The sequence below is a fragment of the Paroedura picta genome, chromosome 3, assembly GCF_049243985.1.
Source record: "Paroedura picta isolate Pp20150507F chromosome 3, Ppicta_v3.0, whole genome shotgun sequence".
In the NCBI taxonomy this organism is placed as follows: domain Eukaryota; kingdom Metazoa; phylum Chordata; class Lepidosauria; order Squamata; family Gekkonidae; genus Paroedura; species Paroedura picta.
Window position 1 is genome coordinate 85,823,818 of NC_135371.1, and position 20,830 is coordinate 85,844,647.

General features: G+C 45.1%; 1 protein-coding gene across 10 annotated transcripts in view; it reads left to right on the forward strand.

Moving 5' to 3' along the window:
• Positions 1-20,830, forward strand: part of RASGEF1C (RasGEF domain family member 1C) — a 148,941-nt gene that overhangs the window by 34,408 nt on the left and 93,703 nt on the right. For 6 of the 10 annotated variants that reach the window (XR_013229230.1, XR_013229229.1, XM_077326695.1 and 3 more), the window contains exon 2: positions 20,509-20,733. The exons of 1 other annotated variant lie outside the window; for it this stretch is intronic. Coding sequence is in view for 6 of the 9 variants with exons in the window: in XM_077326695.1 (XP_077182810.1) it covers positions 20,599-20,733 (135 nt within the window). In the remaining 3 variants the exon portion in view is untranslated. Of the gene's footprint in view, positions 1-12,022; positions 12,132-17,665; positions 17,800-20,508; positions 20,734-20,830 lie in introns of those variants that run through there. 3 more of the 10 variants (XM_077326697.1, XM_077326698.1, XM_077326700.1) reach the window with 3 other exon arrangements.

The window sequence follows — 20,830 nt, forward strand, 5'->3', positions numbered from 1 at the left end:
CTGCTGTTATCACTTGGAACCACATGAAGAGACTGAGTGGTGGTCGTTTCTCCAAAGCGACAGAGAATTTATCTTGCTCTGAGAATTAAAGGTCGGAGTGTGACACAGACTTACAGAGCCCCGACACAGAACATGCTGAGTAGTGATGCAAAAGGAAATGCCCTTTGAGCATTTAGTCTGTTGCCTTTTACTCCCTTCCATATATCTTCAAACAGTCCCACATATAATTGTCCAGGAGAAAACTTCCATAGCACCTGTAGCTTCAGCATGTTAATTTTGATGCCAGAAATTAAACATATATACAAAATGAAGCTTGTTATTGTTATTAGCCAAAAAGCCCATTGCATGATACTGTTCCATGGAGTGTTCTGAAATGTTTTCTGTAAACTGCCCAGAGCCATAGGGAAGGGCGGTATAAAAATCTAAATAAATAAATAATCAATAAATAAATAAATAAATAAAAATGCAGTGAGCTCTAGCAGCCCCCGGGAGTGAGAGTAGGCATGGGGGGGGGGGGGCAACGTACCTGCACAGTTGGATGGGAGGCGCAGCCTTGGAGGCCGTGGCCACAGAGGTTGGGCAGGCAACAGGATCAGCAGCACATCCACAGCGGCTAGCAAGCCTCTGGCCCCGAGGCCGGCTGACTGCCTCACTGGTAGGCAGGCTGCTGGTGAGTGGCTGGAGCACCAGTGGTCAGTTGGAGGCTCGCTGGGTGCCATGGACGAGGCACAGAGGCTGTCACCTGGCCAAGCTGCGGTGATGCCACCTCCGAGGCCACGGCATGCATCCAGGCGTGCAGCAGCAGCCATCAACAGCCAGGCTTCCCCATGGCAGCTGGACCCAGTGTGGAGGAAGGGCGCAAGCCGCAGAGGTGCCCTCCTCATCGCCCAGGAACCATCTGGGGCAAGGCTGGGTGAGCGGCTCACACACGTCCAGATTGGTTCGCTGGAGCAGCAGCTTGCAAAGGCAGCCGCTGTAGGGGTCAGCCCAATCTGGAAAGCTTGGGCGCATACGGATTGGCCCACTGGAGCAGCAGAAGTCCAGGCTGGACCACGGGATCTGGTCCCGGACAGCAACACTCAGAGCGGCTTGTGGTAGGTTACAAGATCAAAAATAAAAATACGTGCCCCCTCATTCACACTGCACTGCTGAAAATGGCTTAGAGAACTAACTAGAGACTCATTAGGCCTAATGCTTGTAGTACACACCAGCTCTGGATTTGCACTGAGTCTAAGGGTCTGATTATTTGATTATCTCATAGAGGAATACGACAGCAACTTCAGACACCCATCTGTGTACAGCAGCTCCTTCAGGCACTTGATAAACCTGTTGATTTTGTTACTTGCTAGGGACAATAAAAATGACAACCAAGAGTCGGCATGGCTTTCTCAAGACCAAGACATGTCCAACTAACCTTATCTCTTTTTTTTTTTTGAGAAAGTTACTACCTTGCTAGATCAGGGAAATGCTGTGGACATAGTTTACCTTGATTTCAATGAGGCTTTTGATAAGGTTCCACATGATATTCTTATTGACAAAATGCAGTATGGATCCTATTACTGTTAGGTAGATCAATAACTGGTTGACAGATCAGTCAAAGAGTGTTTGTAAATGGTTTGGATGAAGGGATAGAGGGGGTCCTTATTAAATTTGCAGGTGACACTTAATTGACAGGGGTAGTAAACACACCAGAAGACAGAATCAGAATACAAGGTGATCTTGACAGGCTAGAAAAATGGGCTAAAATGAATTTTAATAGTGATAAATGTAAGTTCTTCATTTAGGTAGGAAAAATTATATGCATCACTATAGGATGGGTAAGACTTCTCTTGGCAGTAGTATGTGTGAAAAGGAACTGGAGGTCTTAGTAGACCAGACACTGAACATGAGTCAGCAGTGTGACTCAGTAGCTAAAAAAGTAAATGGGATTTTGGGCTGTATTGAAAGAAGATCATGGGGGGGGGGGATCACTTGGTCATGAAATTGGTGTCACTGTGGGTGGGCAGGTAGTTGTGAGCTCCTGCATTCTGCAGGGGGTTGGACTAGATGACCTTGGAGATCCCTCTATGATTCTATGATTTTATGGTGGTGAGGTGATGTTTGGAATAATGGAGTTAAAGTTTTGCTAGCCTAATGAAACATCATAGCATAAAGATAGCATAGGTTTAGAGTTAGGTATAGGATTAGTGTGAAGAAGTTTGGGCTTTTTTTAGGTCCATAATATTTATCAAGAGCATTCTCTGAAATCCCTTCCCTTGATCCATATTGGCAATTATGTTAGCACTGTAGCTGAATATATAGTCTAGAGAATCTTGTCCTGCATGTGTTTAGTCTTGTTGTGCTACATGTCAGAAAATAGACTCTGATCTCTTTCGTATTAACATGCACAGTGGTTAAATAGTGTTTTTCTCTGACTCTCTACCAAAAGTCCCTACAATTATTCTCAACTTCTCACATCAGTTAATGGTGTTGTTTCTCCTTTAATGGAGCCCCTGGGATTGTGTGAGTACACAGCTCATAAAAATTACATTTACTATGTGTGGAACTGACACTGTTTTTGGAGGCAGAAACTATGTTTTCCTTCAACTCTGCCTTTTGTGTATAGGCATTAGTGCTGGAGGCAGAGCATTTCATGAAAGATTTATGTAAAGCAGGGGCTGTTCTCTGAGGCAGTGAGAGAAGGTTGTGTTGCAGCATGCTAATGCTGACTGGAGCTGAAGGGTTTTGTTTAACGTGCATAATGTAGCGCAGGTTGGCACAACCCAAGGTTTTGTTTCAGAGGTGAAAACGTCTCCCCTCTCTTCCTCCAGTAATCTCATTCACAATGAATCTCATAGAACAGTAGAAAAATGCTGACAATAGTCTGATAGGCTCCCATATATGTGGGCCTCACACTATCCCTGGAGGTGGTGATACCTAGTCATCCATTTGGTATTAAAGTAAAGAACTAGGTCATTCCTACTAGGTTATTCTAGTAACTGAATGCACACAAGCCGTCATGCTTCTTTAGTGCATATCTAACCAGTTTGTTGGGAGTTCGATCCCAGCAGCCGGCTCAAGGTTGACTCAGCCTTCCATCCTTCCGAGGTCGGTAAAATGAGTACCCAGCTTGCTGCTGGGGGGTAAACGGTCATGACTGGGGAAGGCACTGGCAAACCACCCTGTATTGAGTCTGCCATGAAAACGCTAGAGGGCGTCACCCCAAGGGTCAGACATGACTCGGTGCTTGCACAGGGGATACCTTTACCTTTACCTTTTTAACCAGTTTGTTTGTAGACTGCTCCTCTCTAGTAACAGTTTCGGGTGGTTAACAATGTGTAAAAACCGGTCCACATATAGTTAAAACATAATCCGTTAAGAACTAGTTTCCTCATTAAAATATTGAAATGAAATGTTCTGACAGACTCCCTACAGGGGCTTAAACAATCCATGTTTACATTTCATATCCCTAATTCTTCTGGTGGGGAGGTGAAGGGGAGAGGAGGGAAACCCATTCTGATGTAATTGTGTGCCTAATCTCTTATTTATTTAATTTGTATCCACCTCCTGACAATAAAGCAGACAAGGTTTCACATGCAGTGCTTCATTTTTAAAGTGGGGGGAACCTAAACAGAGACAGCTGGGTGTAATAAAAAAACAGAATTCAAGGGAGTCTAAATCGATATATCTGGAGCAGCCCAGTGTTTAAAATAAAAATGTAAATAGCTTTTCCCTGTTGAAGAATATTCATTATTCTCATATGCATACCTTGTCAGAAATTAGAATAGCAAACTGGGAGGATCACATAAGCTGGTAACAGGAGCTAGAATGGAATCCAGTCCAAGCAAAAGGCAAAGCAATGTCAAGCTAACTCATACTAAGGCAGCCAAGTGCAAGAGAAGCAATGTTGAGTACATGACATTAAGCAGTTGGTAACTTCAGTATAAAGGAGTGAGAGCCATTTTAGGAGGGACAAGGATGAGGTCGGAGGGACTAAGAAACATGTGAAGCCAAATCACATGATGTACATCAGGGCCTTGACCTCATACCAGTCAGAGCTTAAGGAGAGGGCATTTCATGGTGGGTGTTGAGAGAGATTGTGCACCAACCCAGCTGCCTTGCAGATACTGTGGGCCACTCAACCTATTTTCAGTTAGATGTTTTCCATTTTGTATATCTGTTGTAGTAGTGGCACTTGTACCACAAGAAGGCTGCTTTAATCTGTATATTGCAGAGAAAGGCAGTCGAAAAGTGTATACAAAAATAATTGCAAAGGAGAGGGCATTTAGATTAGCATGCAACTGGTATGGAGATTGAAAAGAAAGAAGTCTGGCTCAGTAGTGTTGCAGGAAGAGTGTCAAGGTGTTATCTAGGAATCAAGCATAACTAATACTGACTGAAGCTAGTAAAACCACCTTAGATTCCCAGCTCTGTAGGAAGCCTATTCTCAGAACTTGTCACTATCACTTGAAAGTGGACAGCTCCCTACTTTTTTTTTTTTGCTGGACAGCTCCCTCTGTCCAACTCTAGCCCGTGGATGCCAAGTGCCTAGCAAGCTTTCCCTTGCTCTCCTTTAGCTACAGCATCTTGTGCTCTCAATGGCAAATATTGTTGGCTGAGTTAGTCCATTTGAGTGGGTATCAAAAAAGAGCAGTGTAATGCCTCTTATTGAGTTCAACAAAAATCTTACAGAGTGGTGAACAAGTTGTTGAGTTTGGCAGAACTCTTCATTAGGCTGGGCAGTCAAAATTAAAAGATGAAAATAAGACAGATTTTTTTTGTAAATGATGGAAAATCCCCAAGTCTACTGTCTATATCAGTCTTAAAATGGAATGTTGGTTTTAGGTACAAAACAGGATGCATTGTGCACCAAAGGCTACTTGGATAGAGAAGCAAAAAACAACCTTTTGAGAATATAACCATCAGAAGTTAAGTGGAATAGAATACTTGGGCCTCTCATAAGGTAGAGTTTGGGGAAAGTATGGTACATTACATTACCTTTACATTAACAAAGGTAGAGGTTAATTTTAGGTGATGTATTAGGTAAATCATCAGTAAAAACAAAACTGGGTAGTGTGGTATCTAATGTCAGATTGCTATAAACAAAGTACTACCTCTACTAGCTTCATCATCAAGTGATCTTAGACAAGAAAGAGGACACTGACCCTGTTACTAGTCCTCTACTAGTGCTATCATTCATCATCCTCCCATTTCCTGCTGTGTCTAGGGAAGTTTGGGCCCATGATTTACCTTGTGTCCTATTTGTGGGCCTTTGGGGGTGGAGAAGACAACATGCATGCTTGTACATAGATACCTCTGGGACTGTGAACCTCCCTGTTTTCTCCTCCTGCAGCTGTACATGCTGCCATCCTTGATAGCATACTGGGTACTGGCTAATTACACCCTCAGCCAGGAAGCTGAGCTTATGTGATCAGAAGACAGGTACAAAGTCAGAGTCCAGTCTAAGCCGAGGAAGACAGTTCACCAAGGAGAACAGGAAGCGTAGTTAGAGCCGGGCTGGGGTCATTTGTCAGAGGGAGTGCCAAAGACATACCGTGGTCAAGTAGCTGGGAGCAAAGTCGAAAGCTAGACTGGAGTTAAGAGCCTGGAGCAGAGTTAAGGAGCAAGCCAAAGTCAGGAACCAGAAGACAGTTGAGCAGAGCTCCGCCATAGCGAGCTTGGACACAGAGGTGTCTTGGAAGACTGGCAGGGAAAAACATGTGTTGCATCCACAAAGAGGCTTCCCTCAGGCCTCTACTTAAGTTGACCAAGGCTGGGTGGAATGGTCTTCAGGCCAAGGGACTTGCAGCTGGGCCTACTCCTCATCTGCAGAAGGAGCTGCACCAGGACCCCATCTAGACTGACAATGTGCTGACAGCCATGCTGATCTTCCGACAACTGTCAGATTTGTATGCTGTCACCTTTGTTGCTCTTCAGAGAGTCCTCTGGGCTAGATGGGGTCCCATGGCTTCACAGAAGCTGGCATGTAGGACTCAGCAGCTTGGCTGGGACCAGGGTGCTTATTATCTGGAGGATCAGGCTGACCCCGATCCTCATCATGATCTTCTTCGCTCCTCACAGGGTCTCCAAGTGGCAGAAGGAAAGTGCTTGGCCTGGGCAGTGCATCTGGGTTGGCTTCCGCCTCCAGAGCATCCTCTGGGGGCTCAGCCAAAGGTGTAACAGGTGCAGGCATGACACTGGGTGGATCACACAAACCAGTCCAGATTTAAAGGGGCTCACCATACTACCTGAGCCCTGTTCTGCCTCATGGCATGTTTTGCCTCATGGCTTTGCACACACACCTTCCATGTATATTTGTTGCTTATGTGGTATGTGTTTATCATTCATTCATTCATTCATTCATTCATTCATTCATTCATTCATTCATTCATTCATTCATTCATTCATTCATTCTATTTATATACTGCCCTCCCCGGAGGCTCAGGGCGGTTTACATGGAACATAAGAACAGTACATGAAACAGTATATAACATATGGATAACTGTACAATAATATTAATAACTAATAGTTGTAACCATATAACAATATAAACAATATAACAATGCAGCAGTGCAACAGTACAAACAGTTCCAGAGTATTCTGGTGGAGTTCTGAGAGGGAGGGGGGGAGCAGGGGCCTTTCGGTCGCTGTTGATTGTGTCTGGTCTCAACCAAATGCCTGGCAGAAGAGCTCCTTTTTGCAAGCCCTGTGGAACTGTTGAAGCTCCGTCAGGGCCCTGATCTCCTCCGGGAGCACATTCCACCAGGTGGGGGCCAGAACAGAGAAGGCTCTGGCCCTGGTCAAGACCAGGCGGACTTCTTTAGGGCCAGGGACCATTAGCCGGTTGGTAGCGGTGGAGTGCAGAGCTCTTTTGGGGGCATAGGCGGGGAGGCGGTCCCTCGGGTACACTGGGCCCTGACTGCATATGGCGTATCATCAAAGTTGGTTCTCTTGGTATTTGTTATGTTTGCTTGCTCCTTTGTCACAACAGTACTGTTGATATCATCACAGGGCCAGATCCCTTTTGGGGAAAGGCAGCCTGCATGCTCAGTTTCCCCCAAAGTCGGGAGATCCCATTAAGGGATTTGGGGATGAGGATTTAAGGGGCATGCACAGCTTGGGGGCTGTGAAAGCACCCTCATGTTCAGGTGGCAGACAAGACCACACAGTGTCCATCATCCATGTGGATCCCAATATCCTGCCATCCCCTGGTCTACCAATTCCCTCCAGCTGGCAGGCAGAACAGGGGGTTGTATTGACCAGAAGATGGGTTGGCTTGTGCCTGGATCCATTTGCCCTAAGCCGTGCCAAAGCTCTTGCAGCCACTGTAATCAGTAAAGTTGTGGCCTTTATTATTCAGGAAGGTTGTGTGCTGTCTTTTTGCAGTTGGTTTGGGTGGGTCCACAAATGCTAACTTTTCTGCAAAGTAGATGGGAATGAGAGCAAATGAGCAAGATTGTAGGAATATAACAGGATGTGCTGGACTTGCAGTCTTGCAAACTGTGGATGGAAGAAGAGCATTCTACCCTTAGCCTCCAAAATGCAGCTTTATTGTTCTTTGGAATCCTTTGCAGATACTTAATCCTCCTTTAGAAGTATTTCTTGGGAAGCTAGGTGGCTTTCATTCGTCTTTATCTGTGATATATTAGTTCTGCTCCAGCAAACTCAGAGGAAATTTAGCAGATTTATAACAGAGGAGTTAACAGCAGAACTATCTGACCTTGCCAAGGATGTAATCTGTTATGCTTATGACAATTATATACCACTAACTGTATCCATAGTACATAGAATTGAAGAAACCATAGATGAGACAGGCTGTATCCGAAATCTATACTGAAATCATCCCATTTTCTATGTCCCAGTTCTGATACCCTGTGTGATTATTCCTCAGGAGTATTTTCATGTGTGGCCAGTTTCCTTATACTGCAGACAAAGTGATCAAATCAGTCAGTGTGCTAGGTAAGTGATGGGACACATCTCTTTGATTAAAAAAATGAAAGTAACTGAAAACGCTGAAATATAATTTGAAAAATAATCAAAGACAGTGTCTTTGAAATGCACTACTTCTCAGCAATGTAGCCTTCAATACATCAAACAGTAGGACTTCATACCTGGCTGAATCATACCCTCCAACAGTCCAATCTTTCCCACAAACAATGAAATTCAGAATTTTGTCCCTGGCTCCCACTGTTCTGTTACAGTAAGCATGGATGTCATCCAGTGCCATAAACAAGCCTACCTTTGCAGGAAGTTTTCAGAGGCCAACTCCCATATTCTGTGGCCTGGACATGAGGCTGTCACTGTGGATGGCCTTTTGATCCCTTCAAACTCTAATCCTGTAATTCTACAACAAACAGTGAAATATGAAAAGAACAACTAACACCAGGACTTGGCAGACTCTCCAGTGAGCATCAACTTGCAAGTGATAAGGCAACAAAGCTACTTAAAATTCACATCTGTTCTTTTAAAGTTTCAGCTTCAGTGACTTGAAATGAGTATAGCTGTAGGCTTACCATACAAATTTTCTGAAGTACTTCTTTAAAATTTAAATTTAAAGTCATGCTGCATTTAAGTTGTCACTGTTTCTCTTTTTATGCTATCTACTTTGATCTGACTATAATCCAGTGGTTTGTGAGTCCTTTAAAATCTGTGGTGCAGTCCCCCTGGGAAATGGGAGTGGTTGTGCAGCAGTTTGGCTTGGGGTGCCTTGTGCTCTGAGTCTCCTCTCCTCCGGGGGTGGAGGTTCCATCAGCCAGGAGCAGCAGTCAGAGGTGATCCTGGCAGACGGTGCCTTTGTCCTCAGTTTTAGCCATGGGTGCAAATGAACACTGCCTTTCTGCCAAGACAGTTGCTGAATGCCAAGCACCAATTCAGCCTGCTCCTTTCTATCTGAGCCGTGCACCAGAACAAGCCTGCAGCCAGCTATTCTGTATACCCCACCCAAGCCAGGACTGGCAAGCTGCAAGCTGCCTGACAGTCAGTGCTGAGCCCAGTTGCTGAAATCATCCTTGTTTCCTCCCCTTCTACCAAGGCACAAATGGCCTCCCAGGCCATGTTAGTCTGGGAATCTGTCTTCTGATAGAATGGGCACATTGCACGTGTTAGACATATAATTGTTTTTACAACAAACTATGTTTCTGCAGGCTGTGCTCTTTGAACATTTGAAGTTGTCTTAAGATGCATCAAATCACACCAATATAGGATGGGGAAGATTTGTCTTGGCAGTAGTATGTGTGAAAAGGATCTAGGAGTCTTAGTAGACCACACATTGAACATGAGTCAGCAGTGTGACTCGGTGGCTAAAAAGACAAATGGGATTTGGGGTTGTATCAAATGGAGTATCATGTCCAGATCATGGGAGCTGATGGTACCACTTTACTCTACTCTGGATTATCCTCACCTGGAGTACTGTGTTCACTTTTGGGCACCACAGTTGACAAACTGGACAAACTGCTGACAAACTGGAGCATGTCCAGAAGAGGGCAGCAAAGTTGATGAGGGATCTGGAGACCAAGATATATGAAGAAAGGTTGGGAGAGTTTGGTCTGTTTAGCCTGGAGAGGAGACGACTGGGAGGGGATCTGATAACCATATTCAAGTATTTAAAAGGGTGCCATGGAGCAGAGTTGTTCTCTCTTACCCCAGAGGGATGGACCAGAACCAATGGGATGAAATTAATTCAAAAGAAATTCCATCTAAACATCCAGAAGAAGTTCCTGACAGTTAAAGCGTTTTCTCAGTGGAACAGGCTTCCTCATGAGGTGGTGGGTTCTCCATCTTTGGAAATTTTTAAACAGAGGCTAAATAGCCATCTGTTAGAGGCTGATTCTGTGAAGGCTAAAGAGGGTGGCAGGTTAAAGTGGATGAGCGATAGGGTTGGGGTGCCCTGCATAGTGCAGGGGGTTGGACTAGATGACCAATGAGGTCCCTTCCAGCTCTATTATTCTATGAAATCATTGGTTGGTCTAGCTCAGCATAATCTGTTCTCAAGGACAGCTGCTTTCCAGGTTCTTGGGCACAAGATGTTTACCCTGGAGAAGCTAGCAATTGAACCTGGGATGTTCTTTATACACAGATACATGTTTTTTTTCTCCTGCTGTTTTTTTTTTTTTTGTACTGCTTACTAGTTATCATTAATATGCAAACCATTTTCGCAGGCAGGAGACCAGTTTGGAGGAAAGAAGATGCAACTCAATTTGTTAGCATTTAAATGGCCACAGCTTTAATAAGCAACCTCACACAGAGGGTTGGGGCAACAAGGGTATGAGCTTGACCTAGACAGTCCGCTGACTGCACACCACATGCAAACACACAAAAGGAGCCTAAAATATGGGAAATGACCCATATGGAGGGCCAAAGGGCACAAACCTCCTTGGCTACCTCCAGAGTCATCTGGTCGTGAATGAGCTACCCAAGCCTACCCCACCGGGTCTGCTTTTGGCTCATTACCACCACCCTCTTAAGGAGGCCCCACTCACCATGGGGAGGCCAATCGCATACTGGCTTCCCTCAAAACAGGCTCATACTCTTGTGCAAAATACGCCACAGAATGAGGAACAGCTCATTCCCGCCAACCCTCAAACCCCCCACCTTAACCATTTGATTAGAGCCTACCTGATATCATGGAGCCATAAATCCTGCCCCCAGTCAAAGCTGTCAAAGCAATACAATGGACCAATCTGATGGTCGATATCCAGATGCCAGACCACTCAGCCCCCCAAATTAACAATAACTTGTGAAACAGAACAATTAATTTTCGCCTTGGCTCAGTTGATGACTGCTGGACTGTTCACGTTCCTCCATGAACTCCATGGTTCAACATCTCCGACCACATCAGGACAGTACAAGGCGTTCACTGATGTAAAACAAAAAAGTCCTCAGTCATCATGTTGATCAACTGACAACCTGGAACACCGGGGATGTCATTCTCTCTGAGCTGGATGATAGTGTCAGCCAGTACTCCCCAACAATGTACTGCATTTGCCATGATTTCCAACAAGAATTTCCATTTCAAGCCCTGATGGCCACGCCAGGTGTCATGCAGATGGCTTCCCAAATCGAGGTGACATTCCATCTGGAGTTGCTTGGATACAGGCCAGCCCAGTGCACAATATTGTGCCCCAACAAAAACAAGGCACAGCTAATCAACTGTATCTGGGTGCATATAAGATTTCATAATCCGTCCCTCAGAAGCCCCATCCTGGAAGGCCTGCGTAGCTGCACCTATCCTGAAAGAGTGCATACCATAATTCTCAACTTGGCTAACCGGCGTACCGGGCAGATCCTTGAATCAGGCGAACTGGGAATATAAACGGATGTGCCCCTTCCCAAGTGGTCTGTTTTTGACTTGAATAACCATATCATCATGGGTCACCACCCCAGGACTCGGGACCGAGCGTGATGGGGACAAAAATTCCCCACCTCAAAATGCTCCAAAAAAGGCTAAAGTAACTAAAAGCAGTCCCAACTAAGGAAACCTCATAATTGCTAAAACAAACCCCATTCAAGTTGTGCAATAAACCCACCAATAAAGTTTTCATAATTGGGTGCCTAGAATCCTGAACCACAGGGGCTTCCCTTCTCCAGCTTTTTGAGCCCAACGCGCTCCGGGTTCTGAGATGCTAACTGTCATGGCCCCGTTACCAGAGGGTGCCTCTGCACCAATGCCAGAGCCTGTTCTGCCAGATCCCTCAGAGGAGGAAGATGAGCTGGGGCAAAGCAGCAGGATGCCAGTTACAGAGGCAAGCTCTGATAGGGACACACAACCAGGTCCCAGCCAGGCAGACATCATGCCGTCTGCACCAGCAGCACCTCTGCCTGCAGCAACACCCCTTCGCAGTCCAAACTCCTCTGCAGAGCGCAGGAGGGAATGCAGACGAACGGCGTTGACAGCATGCCGTCAAAGTGCTTGGCTGAGAGCAAGGGAGGAAGGTAGATGGGGCCAAGGCGGGGCTGATTCAATGGGCGGAGACTAAGTACAGGTGCAACCACTTAGCCAGTTCAGCCTGCATTTAAGCACGGCAACAGTGCTTCTCAGTGTGGGTGCACCAGCCAACCTGTTACCTTGACCCAGTTCACCTACACCTCAGCGAACCTCTGCCTGACTGATTCCTGGCTTGACGACCCTTGGTACGACGACTGACTACAAATAGGTATTGTGGACATGATTTATGCTTGAATGACTCTCCGGCTTTCGACCTTGGTGTGTTTAAGGACGCTCCCTTTGGTATTCCTTTGAACATTGGCTGTCCAGGCTTCGGATAAGACCTGGACTGGACTTTTGACTACTCTCTGGTATGCACTCTGAACTTGGGTGACTCGGAAAGCGTACATTCCTTTGGACTAACCCTGTGTGTGCCTGGCTAGGGTAGCACACTAACTCTCTAAAAATGCAATTGTAGTCCATTGCAGCTTCATCTCCTGCAAGTTAACATGCTTTTATTATTATTATTATTATTATTATTTTTATTATTATTATTATTATTATTAGATTTATTTCCCGCCTCTCCCGATAGGCTCGAGGCGGGTCACAACAACTAATCCCATTAAAATTCCCATTAAAATATCAATCTACTAACTAACATGGCAGCTAAAAATCCCATCCCTCCCCCAATTATTAAGAGGTGAAGAGGAAAGGATAGGGGAGTAGCGTACACTCCAACTCCTAGGGGGGGAGTAGCGTACACTCCAACTCCTAGGGGGGGAGCGATGTCCCTGATTTGCTGACCCCAGCCTCAACCATAGACCTGGTGGAAGAGCTCCGTTTTACAGGCCCTGCGGAAAGTTGACAAATCCCGCAGGGCCCGCAGATCACCCGGGAGCTCATTCCACCAGGTAGGGGCCAGGACTGAAAAAGCCCTGGCCCTGGTCGAGGCTAGGCGCGCTTCCTTCGGGCCGGGAATGACCAACAGGTTCTCACCCGCAGAGCGTAAGGCCCTGCGGGGGACATAGAGCGGTAGGCGGTCCCTCAGGTATGTGGGTCCCAACCCGCGTATGGCCTTGAAGGTTAAAACCAAAACCTTGAACCGGATCCGGGCAGCAATTGGCAGCCAATGCAGCTGCCTCAGCACCGGCTGGATGTGGGCCCTCCAAGATGTTCCAGTGAGGACCCTAGCGGCTGCATTTTGTACCAGCTGTAGTTTCCGGATCAGGGACAAGGGTAGGCCTGCGTAGAGCGAGTTACAGAAATCTATTCTGGAGGTGACTGTCGCATGGATCACTGTGGCCAAGTGGTCAGAGGACAGGTAGGGCGCTAGTAGCCGGGCCTGGCGAAGGTAGAAAAATGCCTGGCCCGCTACTCTCTTGACCTGAGCCTCCATAGTCAGGGAGGCATCAATGGTCACACCCAAATTCCTAGCTTGGGGCACGATGGTAAGTTGCACCCCTGCTAGGGTGGGTAAACGCGTTACCTGTTCCCACCCCCTTCCCCCCAGCCACAGGACCTCCGTCTTGGAGGGGTTGAGTTTCAGGCGACTCTGTTCGAACCATTCTGTCACCGCTTCCAAACATCTGGCAAATGGTTCCGGGGGGGAGTTCGGGTGACCGTCCATTAGGAGATAGAGCTGGGTGTCATCCGCATACTGAGAATGTGGGAGAAGAATCTTCCTAAATGCCACCCTATCTCAGTGTATGACCCCCCCCCATGATGATCAAATACACAGTGTACCCCTTCAACCAATTGTCAAACGTTCTCTCACAAGTAGCAGAAGCCTTCCGCTTAATTGTGTCCCTCCGACTTCTAGTATCTCCACCTGTATCCTGACCCGAGATCAAAGAAATCTACAAAATAGCCCTCTGGGGCTCTCTCCCAGATTTTGGTCCTCAAGTGAATGCCAGGTGGTGCATCAGATGCCTTATACTTCACTGGAGGTGCCCTGTCTTTCTTAGGGATCCTGGCTTCGTCTAAAAGCCTCTTGGTATCTGATCTGTGGAGGTCCATCCACTTTGAAATCATGGGTACATAAGCACTCTCTATCCAAAACCAGCCCTCCCACCACAGCTGTCCCCTCGTCCCAAGAGGAAGACTCAAGCAATGAAGGGCTGCTGCATACAGACCACCTGTGCTTGTGTCCTTTGGATTTAGAGTGCCTCTTGTGCCGGGGTCCAGGTTTTTTGGCTCGTGCTGAGACTTCAGAAGTGCAGCTTGTACCTTCACTCGATTCCCCAGAGGAGCTGAGCCTTCTCACAGCCCCACCTCCTTTTTGCACCTTTGCCATGTGCTCCACAGCCAGAGTGTAACCCCGCCAAAAGGATCGTGAGAATTTACTACTCAAAGCCTTCCCTTTGGGAACATTTCTCCCACTTTCACAAGAAGCCTGACTATTGTCGCTCTGAGCGTCATCACCATTAGAGCATGACACAGATGAAGCACTGGACACAGGCAACTGCTGCCACCCAGTTCTTAATATGGATAGGAGCCCTGGTCCTGTGCCTGTTTTTGGCCACTGCAAGCCTGTGCTTGCGGGATGTCCATCCCCTCACCCTATCAACTGCCATAGGGGAGCTGTCAATAAACTAAGCCTGCCCTGAAGAACTCCCGGGTGTTGTGGTGCCTTGGGCCTGCAAGCCCCTTCGCCTAGTCAGAGACCTCCCCCTGGCTTCTGTCATCAGGGGGGCCTTGCTGGCTCCTTGCCCTCGCAGCCCCACTATAATGTGCAGGGCTGGCAAAACGTCATCCTTTGGTGCCAGGCCTGCCCCTGTCAAAACTGGCAGGCCTCCCAGCAGAGGCATTGCTAATCCATCCCCACTGATGAGCGCTACCCTGCCTAGGCCATGTGGCAGGCAACGCTGAAGCGCTATCACACTGTTGGGCCTGCCCTCATGAAGAGGCAGTACCATCCCTCCTGGCAGCCGCCCCCTGTGGCCTGGAACTGCCCGTCCCACCATTGCGCCCTGCCTGGGAACACTGCCTAGCCTCCATGACACGCCAAGCTCTTTAAAAAAACAAAAAAACCTGGAGGGGATAACAGAGGCCCTCGCTCCTGGCTGACCTAACCCCAAGCCTCTCACCCATGCTGAGGGGAGGAGGATGGGATCAGCCACAGGCTGTACAGACAGAGGATAAGCACAGCCACACTTTATCTGAAGCCTCCGACCCCATAAAGCCTCTTCGCTCGCCTCAGACTCATCTAAAGCGAACGCAAAGCAAACTGCTCGCTTGCCCACATTCAGGCGAAGAGGCGGGAAGGAGCCAGACAGCATCCTAAAAGGATGCTCCCAGCCCCGCATCCCAAGCCGTGCGCGCTGCCACTGCAGTGTAGCCCCAGAGACCCGTGGCATGGCTGCTCATGTCGCTGCTCATTCATTCTGCCTTCCACCCGCCAAATGGTGGCACAGGTACGTTAATTGTTTTAAATTAAAGAGAATGTCCTTTCCCCATTCTTTACTATTTGGTTTTAATCATGGTTTGATCTCCCTGAGCATCAACAAAGAAATTCTGTCTGTAAAAGCATTCCTGAAATGTAGAAATGAATGATTTTTAAGGTTGCCACTCTGAAGATAAGAGAAAAACCCCTCTAACTTTCAGCACAGCCACATGTCACCATGTACATTACTGTACAAAAGATTACTGTCAGTGAAGCTATAAATCTGTCCCTAGGCTGATGCAGACACTTTATATTCATGAAGTTTCCCATGATCTTTCTAAACACATTATTTTTCTTGTACTTATTCAAGAAGTATGTCCCAAAATACATCTCTCATAATGTTCCTTGGGATTTTACAAAAAAAAAAAAAAAACAACCACTGCACAAACCTTGGCTATCCTTTAAAAAAAGATTTATGCTGTACCTTTTCCTGCTTATTAAAATGTTTCCTGTTATGTACAAGGCTATCAGAATTTATATCTGAAACAAAGAAAATTGAAGGGACTAGGCAGCAATTCTGCCATTTGTTTTGTATGTTTATTTGGAGGACATGAGAAGCATAGTAAAACCGGAAGTGAAACAATGCAATCTTACACACAACCACCTCTTACTTGGGAGAGTTGCACAGGCCATGCTGGGCAAATGCATAACTGTGGCTCTCCTTAGACAAAGTGTTGTATTAAGTAGGCTGGAAATAGGGGAAAAAAACAAGCAGGTGATTCTGCATAATTCAAATGCTCCAGAACCATTAGTTGCCAAAGAGAGATCACTAAAATGCTAGCAACCCTTTAATGGGAATTCTCCAATGCAATAAATTCTTATTACTGGGTTTTCATTAAAGAAGTTTTGTTTCTATGATGGTCATTTGGATAACTAATTAGCAGTAAGGTAAAGGTAAAGGTATCCCCTGTGCAAGCACCGGGTCATTTCTGACCCTTGGGGTGACACCCTCCAGCGTTTTCATGGCAGACTCAATATGGGGTGGTTTGCCAGTGCCTTCCCCAGTCATTACCGTTTAGCCCCCAGCAAGCTGGGTACTCATTTTACCGACCTCGGAAGGATGGAAGGCTGAGTCGACCTTGAGCCGGCTGCTGGGATTGAATTCCCAGCCTCATGGGCAGAGCTTCAGAAAACATTTCTGCTGCCTTACCACTCTGCGCCACAAGAGGCTCTTAGCAGTAGCAACACCTTTAAATGCCAAACATGGTGTGGGGGCACTTGCTCTCCTGCCTCCAGTTTTTCAAGTGATTGTCTCACCTACATCTTCTTCCAATTACCAGATTGACTCTACTTTTTAGATGATTAGGGAGACACGGGTTTCAACAACTTGCCATCAAGTTTCCTTTGGCCCTCATTAACCCTTTCTGCCTCATAACTGAGTTATGAGAGTTAATTCAAGAATGTAAAATCTGAAAAGGAACAAGGACTCAAAATTACAGGATAATGTTTTTCTGAAGAAGGCAGAAGAGTGAATAAAGTATGAGGGGGTCATCTAAGGTGGTCTCTGTGTTGGGTAATGCCTGAAGATTTGGGGGGTGGAGCCTAGGGATGGCAGGTCTTAGGGAGGAGAGGGAACATGAACAGGGTATGATGCCACCCTCCAAACCAGCCATTTTCTCCAAAATTGATCATAGTTATTTGGAGATCAATTATTATAGTGGGAGATCTCCAGGTGCCAGGCCACATCCTAAACTGTGTATTTCTGTCCTGCCCATATATTTTATTATGGACCCTGATACCCATTCTACCCTTAAAAGGGAATAAATAGGACAAGGCCTCTGCTGCTAGAAGGAGGAGCTCTGTTTCCTTCTGGCAATCTGCTGGAGCACCATTTGGCTTGATTTGGCGACCCATTCTTTCCTGTGCCACTGAATATTGAGATGATCTTCCCACTTCGGATATGTATTTCTTTGTTTATGAGATTCAGGGCATCAGTCAGAAAAATAAATCAAGTAAATAGAATTTTGACATCACACTCATAAATACTAAAGTCTGTCTGCATTGATCAGGTAGTTGTTAATACTATTAATTACAATGCAGTTCCATTGACAATAGTGGCATGTTGTCTCACTGCCTCTGGCAGCACTCATGCTGCTGTTGATTGGCCATAAATATTCATGTATTATAAGCAATCCCTTTTCACATTTACTAAGCCTTGAAAAAAGCTAAAGCCTCTTTTACCTTTGTGTACGCACATGCACATAAAGCTCTCAGTGGAGACATGTGCATGGAAATGAACCCTGGTTTGGTACAGGAGATTGATTGCTGCTTAAGTGTCTCTGACATATTCCAGGAAATAGTTTGATTTTTCTTTTACACAGAGACTGGTAACAGGGGCGCTAATAAATGGAAGAGCATCCGAGTGACGCGTTTTGACATGCAACTTTGGACTGAAAGCTCCAAACACCACTTGTTTGCTCTGCAGGTCTTCTCTTCTTCCCAGTCCATATCAATGGTACATGCTTATAAGAATTTTCTAATTATTATTAGTCTTGCAAGTGATAAATTCTTTTCAGTTTATACTCTTGTCTTTGTAAATTCCACTCAGTTGGTCTTTACTGAGTTGAGCATGTCATGTAAATATTAAATGCTGGCAAGGGAATGAATTTCATTATTCCATGATGCTTTGATGCCCCTGGGATTCTTCTTGTTTCAGTAAATTTGCTTCTGATTGATGCTTATACTAAATACTTACAAACATCAGAATTTAGGTGTCTGTTCCAATGACTTCTGTCTTACTAAACAATATTGTGATCTGGCTATCAGAAAGTGTATGATGCCAGAGGAATTGAATAAAATGTATCATACAAACAAGTGTTGGAAATGCAAACAGCAACCAGGAACATTTTATCATACGTGATGGATTTGTAGTATAGCTCAGAAATTAGGGACATTAATACATATTTCCGTGCAAAATATTTTAAATACTAATGTCCAAATGAGACCAGAAGCATTACTGTTGGGCTTAATTGATAATTAATTGGACATTCAACATGGCATTTTGTTTAGGTATATGACGACTGCAAGACTTTTATAAGCCCAGAACTGGAAAATTACAAATCTGACCAGCAATTCCCTGGGAGGAATGTCTCACAGTTGTATGGAGCAAGCAACATATGGAGAGGTGATAGCCTTTGATCTCTCTACCAGCAACACTTTGGTTTCTCTTTGGAAAGTACACTGAATTCATTGGCTGTTTTGACAAAGGATTATCATTGGCTGTATCTGATTGTGACACAGATGTAATAGAACTGATTTTTGCTATATATTCCCTGTCATGTAAGAAGATCATAGTCTGACGAAGGGTGCTTGCACTCACGCCTTGATTAAATTTTTGTTGGTCTTAAAGGTGCTACTGGACTCTGATTTTATTGTGCTACTTCAGACCAACACGGCTACTCATTTAAATCTGCCTACAGTAGAAGACTGAATTGTTAAAATGTTAGAATTGACTGAAATGGCCAAACTCATAGCAATGTTAGAAACAACTGGCAAATTTGCTTATATGGTGCAATGGAAAACTTTTATTGACTTTCTTACAGAAAAGAGAAATGACTGGATGGCATGCGTTTTTGAACATTAAAGAAAGCAAATGTAGATTTGCCTATAATTTGAATAAGATGAAAGAAATTAACAGTATAACTAGGCCAGAATATTTTCCGAAATATTAGAGCCACCAATGGTTAGGATGTAAGTGATGTAAATTACCTATATTTTGTTCTTTATTCTGTAGATTTTTTCTTTTTGTTTTGTAATCTGTGCTAAAATAATAATAATCTATGGATATTTTCACCCCACAACCTCAGGGAACCTTGCCCCCACTTGGGCCCCAAAGAAAGCCTACAAGTCCCGCACACCTGGCAATTTCCAGGGTAACTACTCAGTCCCCAGTCAACTCCACAGGAGGGCTGATGCTGCCAGATCACAGCCATGCCCACACGACAGCTACTCAGGAATACAAGATAGCTGGGCACAGGGGAATCTGTTGGGTGGGTCACTGAAGGATTTTTAGGGGGCAGGAACAAGGAGTTAGGAGTAGAAGAAGAAAAGAATAAAAGTAAGGGAGTGAGAGGCAGTTGGGATTAGACACAGGAGGGCTGAAGACCAGAGGAGGGAGAGAGAGTGAGATGACTGACAGATAGGAGGAAAGGAGAGAAGGAGGAAAGAGAACCTGAGACCTGCAGAGTACCCAAGGAGGGGATGGACCTGTCAGCAAAGGGTCATCACTTTTACCTCCTATCATTCTTGGGTTTCTGTTTAGCTCTAAGCTTAGAGGATGAGTTATCCTTGCTTATTTCCCCTGCCTCATTACATTACAGCAGGGAGTTCTATTTTGTTTTACTTTTTGGAAATAATGTAACTTCAATGCGATGATTTCAAGCAACTTACATTCCTTAAAATTAGCAATTACACCACTTTCCCTTTTGCTGCCTGTAGTTAACTGTGGATGAACTCACTTTAGAACTGAAATGTCATACTATTTTGATTTTTAGCATTGCTGGATTTTAACCCAGAGCATGTGCAGGCTCATTAAATATGCCAAGGCTTTGACAGAGAGAGCTGTTTCTTCTTCCCCATTCCTTCACTGATCCCTTTGTTAGCATGGGGCCCAAACAAAGTTTCTCTGATATCACTTGTAGGGTTAAAAACTGAAATTTCATGACATTGTTAGAGAAGACTATTAACTTTCCAAATTTGTAGTCAATGTGACCTCACTGAAAACATGTCTCCAAACGTAAATAAAATTATCAGTTGCATCCTGAGCATGAAGCAAAACCCATGGAAAAGAAGACTGGTGTTTCAATATTTTCATTCATTGGACTCATATTCCTTACTGAATACTAAAAACAAAAACGATTAACATTTTTCATACCACATTTCTGAAGCTGAATGTTGAATTTGCATCTTAATAATACTGTTAATTAGCCAATTCATATGCTGTTAAATAATCTACAATTACGCATGGTCTGTTTGCAAATTCTTACCTATTCAACTAGACTTTAATTGGCATGCATTAAAACTTTATGGTAAAATATTTTGCTTTGATCCAGCCCAGTTAGCTTTGCAGAATTCCTCAATTGCCACTTGGGTTATTTTGGAAAGACAGTAATGAAATCGGCTTAAAAAAAACTTTATTAGAATGCACATGTAATTATTTCTTCAGATTTACCAGGTGTGGATTTCCAGCTTTGGTTTGGAAAATCCCTGGAAAGCAGGAGACAGCACCTGGTGAGACAAGGGAGCTCAGGAGTGCATGGTATCCTGGTGTCTACCCTCCAAAGCTGCCATGTCCAAAGCTGCCATGGGAATTGATCTCTGTACACAAGAAGTCAATTATAATTCCAGGAGAATTCCAAGCTCCACATTGAGGCTGACAACCCTAGAGAAGGTAAATATAAGAAATCTTGATCAAAGCCTTCTTTCATTCCCTATTGAGAATTGAGAGGTTCATAAAGACCAAATTAGGTGTGCTGCATAGTTCTGTT